At 37.1% G+C, this 13,993-nt stretch overlaps 1 protein-coding gene across 17 annotated transcripts in view; it reads right to left on the bottom strand.

Moving 5' to 3' along the window:
- The window catches only part of PTPRD (protein tyrosine phosphatase receptor type D), a 1,483,320-nt gene that overhangs the window by 147,811 nt on the left and 1,321,516 nt on the right, over positions 1-13,993 (bottom strand). For 8 of the 17 annotated variants that reach the window (XM_058672196.1, XM_058672195.1, XM_058672202.1 and 5 more), the window contains 2 exons: positions 11,907-11,933; positions 6,565-6,682 (listed from right to left, as the gene is read on the bottom strand). The exons of 4 other annotated variants lie outside the window; for them this stretch is intronic. In XM_058672196.1, coding sequence (XP_058528179.1) covers positions 6,565-6,682; positions 11,907-11,933 — 145 coding nt within the window. The remainder of the gene's footprint in view (positions 1-6,564; positions 6,683-11,906; positions 11,934-13,993) is intronic. 5 more of the 17 variants (XM_058672199.1, XM_058672200.1, XM_058672205.1 and 2 more) reach the window with 1 other exon arrangement.

Here is a 13,993-nt window from a genome sequence, read left to right as displayed (position 1 = left end):
CTACTGACCCCTGCCACAGACATCAGAGACCAGGATGAAGATCCTGGCAATGGCCTTGCCCAGCCCTTGTCACTGAGGCAGCCTAGGGAATGAAACAATAGACAAAAGCTCTCTCTTTCCCTCTCTCTCTCCCTACTCTACATAATTATAATTTTTCAAATAAGCAAATTTTTTAAAAAGCAAACAAACAATAAAAACAGCAATGCTTGACCCACATGCTTCCTGGAAATATCCTCCATCTCCTAAAAACAAACACTAAAACTTGATAACAGAAAATATGAATTTATAGAAAAAAATTAAAGTCTCTTCATTTTAAACTTTTGCATTCAAAGGCTGATGCCACAGAGAAATTAATATAAACAAAGATTAGCCAATTAGCTATAGACAATGACAATAATAATGATCATTTACCAATTTACCAAGTGTGGGACGAGGAGTATTGTAGTTACTCATTGGACTTATATCGCTCATTCCTCAGTGTATGCTCTTATTAGTTATTAATATCTTAATTTTCTGTAATAAACAAATGAAGTATATAAAGGTATATGACTATTCAAGTTTGGGTGAATAGCAAATGAGACAACTTCTAGACAGTTCCAGCTCTGTCTGATTCTGTTGCTCAAATATTTAGGTATGTTCTTATGCTAAGTAAAAATTAATGTTTTAGCATCACAATGTAATCTTGCTTTAAGTTAGCATGGATGTAATTTACACTATTTTTCTGACTTTATTATCTACATCAACCATTCTTATCATGTTAATGTATAAAAATGAGTATTACATTAAGCTCTATTTCAAATTGTGAATATTGTGGGAATGCACATAAAAGTCTCTAAAAAGGTCTTATAGTTCATTAATATTGACCATAATTATTAGTAACCAGAATCATCTTTTTGTGGGTGAGGTAAATTCCCATGAGTATGCAGTTTATTTATAATTTGCTCACTCACTGCATTATTGTTGCTGTATTTTTTTAATGGACATGAATTATTCCTGGAATCAACAGAGAAAGGTGATGATGAAAATACAAAGTCAGGGTATCCTGTGACACTGATTCAAGGAAAGGAAGAGTATCATTAGGATCAGAACTAAAACAAGTTAACAGAAACAGCACGAATGGTCATAGCAGGGAAGGGATGCTCACAGTAATCAGAGATAGACCATGACCATAACGATCTACGTTATGAGAACACAGATAAAGGCAAAAGAATGCCTAGAAATACAATGAGGTAATACACAGAATATTAACCTCAGAATACATTCCATCAATTCCTTTATTTTCTGTTTCAGAAACGTGAGATGCATATGCAGATGTGTTCTCCCTGAGAAAGTCATTAAGATGGTTCTTTACTTAACCAATTGGATGATGGCTTTATTTCACATGCTGAATAAATCCATAGTAAGTTTATATAACTTAGTTAATCTACAGTGTATGAAAAAGAGTTCCTCCAGTTCATAGGGCAATGCTATATGTGTGTATTCAAGGTTGGCCAAGGACCAAACCATTTTGAACTGATTGTTTCTCAGGAAAAAAAGCATCAAATTCTTAGCAGCCAACTAACAGACTCTCAGGAAGCAAGCCATTAATAACTAGGAGAGTGCTTGAATTATTTATTTTACCATGATATTTACAATTATTTTAATTTTAAAACACCACTTGAAGGTAGACATTGGCAGACACTTATTACCCCTTTATGTATGTGTAGCATTTATATGGCGAGTCCATTAAAAGGAAAAAGGTAGTGCCAAAGATTAATAGGCCTTTCAGTAAAGAATATATTTGCAAGTAAATGCAAATCAGCTGAAACCACTGGCTGGAAATATAACTACAAAATCTTACTCTGTACAGAAACAATGCATCTTAGTAAATATGGGCACTAAATTAACCTAAATTTCCAAACAAAGGATCTATATAATAGCATATACCCTGAACATCTTGTTTCCTTTTGAAAAAAATTAATTTTCAATAATATTTGCTTCTCAGTGGTATTCAAACAAATTTTCCTCATTTTTCAATGATAACAGTTCCATAGGCTCTGGATTTTCTCTTACGCCCTACCCAAATATCCTCCCTTCCACTGATTTCCCCTACATCATTACAATAGTATAATCCTTTAGAAATAGTCATTAAGTCCATCATTCTGCTATATAAGTGTGTCCTGACACTGCAGGTATGAACAACAGCAGAGAGTCCAGCATTCCACTGTCAAGCATATATACAGGGCTATGAGCATCTTGTTTTATAAGATACATGCAAAATTAAGATAAATAAAAATACTTCTAAAGAAAAGTCTTGGTTTAAATCATAAATACAGATTGCATATTAATAATGCTTGCTTGTTCTAAGAATTTTTTTTCTATCCGGTGTTACACTTTATAATACTGTTACGGTGAAAATTTGTAGAAACCTAATGGACTGGTAAATTCTGAAGTAAGAACCCCACTGAGTATATGAAAATATATATCTTTTCTTCCATGAGAGTCAAAGCTTACTTTTGAACAATTACTTTGTTTCTGATGCCGATTTACCCTTTCCTTTTTGAGAATTGAAGGCTTGTGGGCTTTGAGGGCTTAGAAGCATGATATCAAATAACACCCTAGAAATAAGAATGTCAGCTCTGATCTGTCGACTTGTTCTGCTTTGGCAGGGGTTTCTCAGTCGACCCACCCCAGTCTTCCCTTCTGTGGGCCGCAGAGTAGTGAAGCCCACAAACTGGTAGACTGCTGCCTGGGAACGCCAAAAGGCACACACGAAAGATTCAGTGAAGAAATGAATGCTGACAGCCAGAGAGAGAACTCCCCATACAATCTCAGGAAAGGCTGGCTACATGATAGAATACCTAAAATCTCCATAAACGTGTGAGCACTGGAGTGACAGATGCACATCAAATAAACTAGGATATGGAATCAGGTGATTGTGATATTTCTCCCGAGGTACAAAGTTTAGAATTATAATGAAAAGGATTGAGGGACATTTTGCATTATTGTTCATATCATTCAAAAGAGTTCTTCTAAAATTCTACATTTCGATAGTAAGACTTTTGATTTCTGGTTTCCAGAGATCCTATCAAATAACTAAGAGTGATTTATTTTGTGCAATTGTGCAATACTTGTTCACTGGAAACAAGTGGAAAACCAAAGATGGAAATAGAAGAGTCCCCATCCTCCATTACATGAACATTCTAGTAGGACAAATGAAGTGTTGCAGCATAGGGTGCTACACATGCAACATGTCTATGTGGCTTTGAGTGTGGAAGGTTGTGCCAGAGTAGGTTGATGTTTACATGTATTCCAGCACTGGAGCTTCAGGATTAGCAAGATGGAGGAGAAGGAAGTATTTTGGCCATATTTTAGTTCACACACAGGAAGACACAAAAGGTTCCAGTTGCAAAGTGAAGAAGCCAAGTCTGATTTACATCATGCAGAGACATGATTCCCCCCTTTGAATATTTAATTCTTATCTCCTTATTATGATCTCCCCTCTTAGGTACAGAACTTCAGAAATGACCCAGGTGCGCAGCTGGCCTTTCTTACTTCTTATCACTAGCATTCATGGAAGACTGTCCAAGGCATTTGTTCCCAATGGCCCTAGATTTCTCTTTAATTCAACCTAGTACCCAAACAACAATAACCCTAATTTACTGATTAAGCCCTTCTACTTTCAAATTCTCTCAGCCATAGACATCTTCTGATCACTCTTAAACATAGCAGTATAGTACTGAAACTCATGGAAAAAGAAATAGAAAACGTCAAATCAGAATTTTTTTAGTTGCTTTAAACTTCAGGATCTCAGGCAGCAGATCAATGATTGTGGTACCGAAAAAAATAAACTATGAATAAAGAAACCACAATATTGCAAAGTCATTAAAACATAAAAGCTAACATATTACTGAAAAATCATTCCTTAGGTTACATGCTTATCACATAGGTTATGTTAAATTATGACAAGTATTCATTTCAATGATATGATTGTATACAGGTTCTAGAAACAATATTCCATGAGAAAACATATCCCATAATTGGGAATTTAACTGCTGATACAAAAGTTCATGGGGAATCCTGAATTCTCCATGGGTGATACAACCAAACACCCTTATAATTGTGGTTATTAAGAGTTCACATCTGTGAGATAACACCAGTAATTCTTCACAGCCAAATAAATACATAAGAATTTGTTTGTTGTTGATAGTAGACAAAAGAATTGTACCCAAATTGCATAGGTATAAACCTCAGAAACTATTTTCTCTGGTAAATTAACAACAGAGAACAATTCGATTTTTTCCTTAAAAGAATTATAACTAGATTCTCCCACTTTTATCCTGAACTTACTGTTGGTGGGATCAAGAAAGTAAATGTTCAGGCATCCTAGTTACAGCCACTTTGTTGGTACTCAAAACTCTACTAAGAAACATAGGATACTGAATGAAAATGCCCAAGAATTCTTTGGAAGAATAAAACTCACGATTCTAAAAACCAAAAACCCTGTATGATAACTGAATAATGAGCAGGAGTTAATTACATTAAAACAGACAAACATATACCTTTCTGTAATTTTGATAACTCTTGGTGCAAATGCTCAGCTTTGTCTTCCTTATTACAAGATACTTTTCTTAAAAATTAGAGTTTCATGTACTCTGTGTAGGATATTTTAGTTTTATCAAATATCATTGTGGAGACTGGCTTTGCAACAGACATTAAGCTGTTGCCTGCAAAGCTACCACTGCATATTTGAGTCCAGTCTGAGCCATGGCTGCTCCACTTCTGATCTAGCTCCCTGCTAAAACTCCTTGGAAAGTGGCGGAACACGGCCCAAGCACATGGACCCCTACGCCTGCATGGGGGACATGAATGATCCTGGTTGCTGGCTTCGATCTGGCACATGTCCAATGAACATAGACACTTGTAGAGTAAACTGATGAAAGAGCTCTTCCTCTGTATCTCTCGCTCTCGGGTATGTTGCCAGTCAAATAAAAGAAATCTGCTTTTAAAAGATCTCATTATAAAGGGCAGTGCAAAGTGGGCAGATGTGTAGTGGCTTATGTTGCCTCTTGGGATGCCCATATCCTGTAGAATATCAATTCCTGGTAAACTTTCTCTTCATGTATTCGTGTATTCTGGAAAACACTATAGGATGGTCAAAGTAGTAGGACTCTGATTTCTGTATGGTAGATGGCTTTGTCCTGGCTCAGCCCTGGCTTTTGGGGGTATTTGGGGAACAAACTAGTAGATGGAAGATCTCTGTCTCTGTTGTTGAAACAAAAGTATGCAAATTAAGGTGAAAGAAAATAGCACATGGGCAAAGAATTTGCTTTTTCTTCCATTTGGGATTCATTCTCAAAGGTTTACCATGGCTATGTGGCAACAGTGGCTAGTTCCACCACCCAATACCTGCCATGGCATCAGGTCCCTCACTGACTGTGTCTCCTATTCAGGACACTGAAATAGCTTGATGCAATGGTATTTTATTTTATAAAGAGAACAACTCCCAAAGATTCTGCCTTGAAGGAGTTTTGCCATCTGTATTCCTGCTGCTTGAGGCAGTTCCAGGTGGCAGGATGTGAGCGAGGCAAATCTGACATTTCGACAAATTTGGCAGTGAGCACAGCACCCAGGAGCGTGGCTCAGCACCACAGCTGTCCTTTGGTCTATAACTTTTAAAGAAAGGTGATTTGGAGGGGGTAAATCAAAGCACCGTTCCGATGTTCCATGGATGCTGCTAAAAGACTGGGCTTGGAGGACAATCCTTACGTCATTTTCATTTCATTGATGGGGTCTTCTTTGATGTGAGCCTTTCCTAACATGTTCGAGCAAATTCAATCTGAAGAGGATGGAAGAAGCTCTCTTCTTCAACAGTCAGCAATTTTACAATGTCAAGGCTGACTACCTTCCTTTGTGCTCTTTTCTCTTTCCCAGTTTTACAACATCCCTTCTTTACAATACTTACAGTAGAGGATTCAAGGGAGAAAGTGATAAAAAGATCAAGTCCAATAAGTTATATCTGTTCAAAATGATAGCTCATCAAAAGGGTTGTGAGTTGGGATTGGCTGAAGTTGTGTGTGGCTTCCCTGCGTACAGGCTTTCCCTTCACATGGCCATGGGCCTGCTGCCCCACATCACTCCAATATCCCTTTCAATATCCTCCATCTAGGCAACCTTTGTAGTTCTTAGGAACTTTCTGATCCTTAAGATCTAAAACCTTTACTTTTTTTTCTTATCGTTTCCAGATATCTTCTTATACAACCCTCCATTCACTTGCTAGTAATCCAGCCGTGGTCAGAAATGAATTTAAAAATGACAAAGTATGCTTCTGCTTTGATGATTGATACATTGTTAGTACCAGAAAAAACATGACACAGAGTGTGCACAGCAGTGTGTGCTAAATGACAAATTGAATAGTTTGATGAAACATAGACTTTTTCCCTGATGCAAAAAAGAATATGTTAATTTGAAGTCCTCTCATTTCTTCTGATTTTATCAGAATGAGATAATAATGGAAGTCTCATTCATACCATTTGGAAAGCTCATGTTATCATTTAACGCATATGTAAGCACAGACAGGATTACCTGCTCCTGTGGTAGAAACCAGCTTTGGCTTGCTTCGTGCCCCATCTCCTTTTGTGGTATAGGCTGTGACCGTGAGGGAGTAGGAAGTTTCAGGTTGTAGCCCAGAAATGATCATGTCCTGAAATGACACAAAAGAGTAACACTTCTTTAGAACACACTGTGAATGCCCTAAAAGGAACAAGCTCATGCATATTCTCTGTACATGCTTAAAAATTCCCAGCAGCCATGCTAAGCACTGCATGTCTCATGCCTGCAGCCCATGCCACGGAGATGTGTTTCATGCTGACACTAAAGCAGGAGCTTAAGGCATCCTAAGACGCAACAGTTAACAATCTGGAGTCAGGTGTCTTTCATTCTGGAAGGTAAGTCTACCTGTCCTTACTGATAGCGTGGTAATCCAAGCCAAGTTGGTTTACTCTTCTAGACACAACTCCTATCTTAAAATTTTAATTGCAATAGAAACTTGCAGCCTTGTTGGAGAGTGATGAGAATTATACAAGTTAGACAAATTCCAGCCTGGCTCATAATAATAATATCATAAACCAGCCATACTTATTAGCCAGCAGCTCTCTGTTTGAACCCACGTATAGCCTGGCCTATTGACTAGTGACAGGGCTGACAGCAAGGCACTCTTCCTCTTTTTTTTTAATCACCATGTTACCATTTTGTCAACTAGTTGATCTCACTTAGATATGCTGACAATCATTTTACTTAGAACTTCAGACCCTTTTCATTGGTTAGCATAGGCTATGAGAACTTGCCGGCAAAATAGGTAGCTGGATGTAAACCCCAGAACTGCGAATGTACTGAGCTCTACCACATCACTAATATGTGTTCACTTCATTCTAATAGAGAACGTGAAAAATCACAAACAACTTCTGAAGTTGTTATGGTCACAGAAGCAGCCGATCTTGAAACTATTCTATCGCTGGCAGATGATTCTTCACATAGAGTGCCTACCACTAACCTGCTAACTAGCATTTTTAAAGCAACTCTCCCATAGAAATACTCAATTCCTTTCAGATTTTAGGCACAACTATGATACCATCTTTCGAATCTTTCCTAGAAAAAGTTCCAAGTACTAGTGGGTAGAATGTATATTTTGCAGCTGACGGATGAAATATTCTGTAGATTCAATTAGCGCAGATTAACTGCTGTTTCTTTGTTGATTTTGTTTGGTCGATTGGTTGACCTGTCCATTGATGAAAGTGGAGTGCGGAAGCCCCTCATTATTATTGTGTTGAAATATTTTGCCTCCCTTGTAATCCACTAACACTTGTTTTACATAGACGCCCTGACATTGGGTGCGTAAGCATCTTGTTGTTGAACTGATTCTTTAGTTATTACCCAGTATCTTTCTTTGTTTGCTTTAACACTTATTGTATTAAAATATATTTTGCCTAATAGGGTATTTGCTCCTGCTTTTTTTTCTTTTCTTTTTTTTTTTAAATGTCTGTTAGCATGGAGTACCCATTTCGTCCCTTCACTTTCAGTCTGTGTTTCTTTGTTGGTGAGGTGTGTTTCTGGTAGGCAGCAAATACATGTTCCTTGTTTCTCAACTGATTCAGCCAGCCCGCATTTACATTCAGGGTTATTATTGATAAGCAATGATTTGGTCCTGACACTCTTCCGAAAATATTTCTATGGTTTGCTTTAGATTTCCTTTGTACTTCTGCTGGGAGGTTTTCTCCCTATTGTGAGTGTTAAGCACATGGATAGATCTGTTGTGCAGAACACGTGTTGTTTAAATCATTATTATTTTCTTTAATTTTTATTATTTATGTCCAGAAGAGGTAACAGAAGTCAATTATTGAAGCTGACCACAAACATGATAGCTTTTGACAACGTGCTTTCGTAAAAGAGCAAGAATATTATCATGGTGGAAATTTAATAATTTTAGATTTAATTTTGAAAAGATGTTGGGAACTGTTTAGCTAGAGCAAAAGTAAGAGACTTGGAATGGTGTCCAAGCTTGGAATGGTGTCACTAACATTACAAAAGACACCCAAACCAAGGAAACTACCCAAGAGCAGTATTTCAAATGACAGAATAGACGACTTCAAAGTCTATGATGGGTAAATTCCAACAGTATTATTTCCAACGTGTCAAATATCACTGGATTGCTGTTAAAATGTAAACAAGGCTAAGAGGGAAAAAGATGCATGATTCTATTGTAACACCAAATTGTATGGCGAGAAAGGAATGCGCTTTGAGTCTTCTATGAATTTCTCATGTATAAAATGTTGGTTTACTGCTTGCTTCCCCTTGCTCAGGTTGGTATTACCCTGGGAAACTGGTTAAAGCCATTTGCAGTTACATAATTTCAGCAGGCTGTGGTTCTATTTATCATGACTGTATCAACATTTGGGTTGCCTTTTTTCTCTTTTAAATCTCTGGGTTCACTTCCTTGGTTGTGGAAAGTAGAATCAAAAGATAAGCTTGTTTTGAATTCACAATTTTTGGAAAGTATGCAATCTTTTCATAATACTTATTTTTCAGGGACTTTAAAGATCACTCAAATGCATGTATTTTAAATTTATTTTTCACCAAAGTAAACTGATCTTTTAATATCATTTTCCATAAAACGTTTGGAGTATTTTTTTTATTAAGGCAGCAATCTTCCACTGTCTTTCAATTCTCCTTCCGATCCCCAATCCACCTCATGCCCTATTTATTGAAAGCTGACAGGACAGTGCGAATGCAGTGGGATAGCAAGTAAAGCTGCTACATGCAAATGGGCATTTGCTCAAGTCCTAACTGTTACACTTCAATCTAGCTCTGTGCCAACGTCCTGGGAAAGTGGTAGGGGATGGCAGAAGTGTTTGGGGCCCTGATCCTAAGTGGGAGACATGTAGGAAATTCTAGGTTCCTGCTTTGGCCTGGGAGATCCCCCCAGCTAGTGTCCATTTGGAGCGTGAACCTGTGGAATGAAGATCTTTCTCTTTCTTTCCCTTCAGGGTTGGAAGGTCTCAAACACTTTATTTCAAATCAAATAGAATAATTTTTTAAAAAAAGGCTGTCAGGCCTCAGGTTTTACCATAGTCACTGGATCTCTTCCTATTCCTAAAAGCTCTGCATTTGTAAACCTTAAATGATTATCACTGCCTGCATTGCAAATTTAGTTCCCGATCCTGGCTTCATACCCAGGTCTCATATAAGTATCTGCTGGACATTTCCTCAGGCCTGCCTAGCACAATCTAAGTTCAATGTGCTAAAACTGCAGTCAGTCCCACAGGTAGATTCTCCCCTCTTCCTTCTATGATTAAACACAGATGTATTCAACAGTTAAGAGACCTCTCCACCTTATGGCTCTTACTCAAGCTTTTAGACAATTTTTGCCAATCTCTTTTGAAAATATTGATCGCTAATGTCCCATTTTTATTTGTGCTGAGTCAACTTTGTTGAATTATCATTTCATGACTAATTTAGTAAAATGCTTATTTTTTTACTTGTTACTTATAAGCTATCTATACACTTGGATCTATCCACTAAGTCACTTGTAATCGATCTGCAGCCATTGTTCCGTTTGCTAGGTGAGCAAATCAACCTAGCAATGACGAGCTTTTAAGCAAAATAAACAAACAAAAAACAGAATAGACTTGAAGGCAAAATGTGTGCCCAGGATCATAATGTTCAATGTAATTTTTACTATGTATCAACCATTCTTACAGTGTCAGTCCCATGAGAACTGGTTCCCTGTACATTTTGATAAGATTCCTAATGAAGAGCCCTGTGCTCTGGCTGTAGTTACTCACCAAATGAAAGAATATCTCCCTTGTAAACTCTGCCTTAACTCACTTTATGATATTGTTTTATCTTGCACCCTTATGAAGAGTTCAAGGCTAATCAGGCTGACACTGTGGATTTCCCCATCATCATACTGTAATTTCCTTATCAGCTGCATTTATTACTACTTTAACACCATGAGAACTTCCATTATGTTTAACTAACTCACTATCATAGAATGTTGAATTTAGTTTTAAGAAATATGTATGGGCCCGACGCAATAGTGTAGTGGTTAAAGTCCTCGCCTTGACTGCGCCAGGATCCTATATGGGCACTGGCTCTAATCCTGGCAGCCCCAGTTCTCATCCAGCTCCCTGCTTGTGGCATGGGAAAGCAGTCGAGGACGGCCCAAGGACTTGGGACCCTGCACCCGCATGGGAGTATATAGTGCCCATCTGGGACGTGAAACAGCCAAACCTCTCTCTCTCTCTCTTCATAATTTTATAAATATATACACACACATACTTTTTCATTTATCCAATCCATAGTTATTCGTAAATTCTTTTAAACATGAGTTTTTTTAATTTTTATTGGAAAGGTAGATCACATTTATGGAGAGAAGGAGAGACAGAGAGAAAGAACTTCTGTCTGCAGGTTCACTCCCCAAGTGGCCAAAACAGCTGCAGCTACACCTATCTGAAACCAGGAGCCTGCAACTTCTTTCAGGTTCTCAAACAGGTGCGTGATCCCAGGGTTTTAGGCCATCCTCTGCTGTTTTTCCAGAACATAAACATGGAGCTGGATGAGAAGTGGAATAGCTGGCACATGAACTGGCACCCATATGGGATCCCAGAGCTTGCAAGGTGAGCCACTGTGCCTGGCCCCTTATCTTCTTACATTACCTTCAGGACCTCTTTACCATCTTGTCCTACAGTTTATGAATTCCATGGCACTTAACAACACTGCAATTCTTTTACTAATGCATTAAATGTTGTTTTAATCCATTTGCTTTCTGCATTTCATGGGATTTTTCAGAATTTTGCATTGTTCCTTGGTATGTGAACTGAATAAACACCTGGAATGTGAGTATTACTAAATAATATAAATTCCTCAGTTCAACTTATTGAAAGCATAACTTCTTTGGTAAGATATATTTTGCTTCTTGGAATGATTCAGTCAATTTCGCTCACTCACATTTGTAAGGGCACATCAGAGAATATTTACTTCTAAGTAATCAATGTGAGTTTATGTCTTATTACATGTTAAATACACAGCTGTAGAGTAAGATTTTGTGGCAGTTTATATCAAATAATTCTCCAATCTGTGACATCTCCATTTACAGCACGTCTCCTCTGACTGTGTCACAAGGCAGTTAGTTGCAGCCATCACAACAAAATAGCATAACCTGAATGACATCTCTTATGTAAACAATGGCACCATGCTGATTTCATACAGCAATCAAAAATAAAAAGTACAACACACGGCAAAGATAATCTGTTAGTTCATGCATCCAAGCAAACTGTGATAACCAGCCACAAGTAAATAAAAGCAGGATATCAAAAGAAAAAAGCAAGCATGTAATCTGTTTTCTGACGAAGCAGTCATAAATTACTCACATGTTCAGTAGCATCATCAAATTCCCACTGAATGAAGTTAATGAGATGGAGGTGGGGCGCAAAATAAAAAAAAAATCAGGAGAAATTTATAGCCTATTAAGCCAGTTCAGCCCTCTTTAGATTAAAATATGGGAAAACAAACAACAATTGAAGTAGTACGTACAATACAATTGCAAAGACCAAAAACATGTTATGCTACCACTTTCCTCCGCATTGGAAGGTCAAGTTAACTATGCTTTATTGCTGTTTCATCTAAAACCAGAGTAATCAATAACACCTTGCCAAAAGCTAAATAGTTCTAAGCACGCCCTGCTCCTTGACATTTATTTTGACTTCTGTCCATAATTAATTCAAGTCTACAATTTAGACAAATATCGCTCATTTAATTGAAATCTTGTAGCCTCCATAAAGTCCCATGACATGTAATGAAATTTCAACAGTCAGGGGAAAAGAATGAATTGAGTAAGAAAAAAAAGGAAAATCAGCTATTAATAAAGTAAACCAAAAGTACAAATAGGAAAATGACAACAAAAGACAAAGCTGATATTTACTTTTTCTTGTATTTTAGAACACCATAAACTAGCACATTTCACAATGCTAATACGGATACAACTACATTTCTATAATGTAAAATAGATAAGAACCAAAAAATTCAAGGCAGGGTTGTCACACTGTTTTCTTTTTCATAATAGCAGATCTTCAAAATAAAATACACCAGACAGCTTTATTAATTGTGTACCGAGAGTTTTCTATTTTATATGCAGTTCAAACTAAATGTAAGTGACCATTTTTGAATGTTAAATATTCTGGATCTCCTCTCACATGTTCAGAAATGGCCTTCAAATAAAAACTATGCAAATGGATTTGGGTTTGGTACAGACCCATGTATCCACATCTCTTTAACTAGAATATTTCTGGGCTACAGCAAATATAAGCAGTTTTTGAGTTAACTTAAGCATGAACGCTTTGACGGCAAAAGTTCACTCAGAAGTGTAGGAATCTGTAATGCCTTCATATTTTAGGGATAAGAATATAAATTTATGATGGAGCTATCTTTAAGTCATCTCTAACTTGAAAAAATTTTCAATGTTTCAATGTTCTGTTTTAAGCAAGAGATGACAAGACCTTACTGTGATACCAGATTTTTGCATCTCTGCCATAGATCAATAATAATGAGGACTGGTGTTGTGGAGAAGTCTGTTTAAGCCACGGCCTGCAAGGCCAACATTCCCTGTGGCTGCAGGATGCAGTTCCAGCTGCTGCAGTTCTGATGCAGCTCCCTGTTAATGCAACTGGGAAAGAAGCAGAAGACAGCCAGGTGACTGGGCCCTGGTCAGCATGAAGGAGACCAGGAAGATGCGGTTTTCTTCTCCTGACCTACCCTTGGTCATTTGGACCATCTGTCTCTCTTTCTCTAACATTACCTTTCAAGAGAAAAAAAGAAAAAAAAACTTAAAAAAAGTATAATTTCTCATATATTCAAGTTGTCAAAACTAGTATTTTTTTTTAAACTTTGACTCAACATAAGAGATAAAAATGATTCTCTGGACTTTAAGGTTCATTATTGTAATTTTCTGGGCTATAAAACAGCTATTTTCATCAAATGCAAGGGGCCATCAAAAATTCCATGGAAAGTGGAATCAAAAGGTAATTATTTTGTTGTATAGACTCAAGAACTTTTGGACAATTTCTCATATGAAAAATCTGATTAAGAAATACTGAGTAAAATAGATGTCAAGTATATTTACCAGATTTAAAATGTCTATATTCCAATGAAATGAGTTACATATTTAGAAATTAGATCAACTTAGTTTCAGATACTTTTGGCCAACAGAAAGAAGAGCCTATAAACCTAATGGCTGATAAAAGGTTTCCTCCTTTGGTTTGATGAAAGCAGTCCATCTTTTGAAAATGTGGAGGAAAATTCAATATAGTTGCAGGGAGCTGAATATCTGTATCTTAAGAAAAGAGTAACCTGGTTTTGATCAGCTTTTCTTGTGCTACAATTCTTTTAGTACTTTATGTCAACTCTGACTACAAAAGAAAATACAAATCAATGTGATCTGAAAAACTGTGCATGCTTTTCT

This window comes from Ochotona princeps, chromosome 14 (assembly GCF_030435755.1).
Source record: "Ochotona princeps isolate mOchPri1 chromosome 14, mOchPri1.hap1, whole genome shotgun sequence".
Lineage (NCBI taxonomy): Eukaryota > Metazoa > Chordata > Mammalia > Lagomorpha > Ochotonidae > Ochotona > Ochotona princeps.
This window is presented reverse-complemented; position numbering and strand designations above follow the sequence as displayed.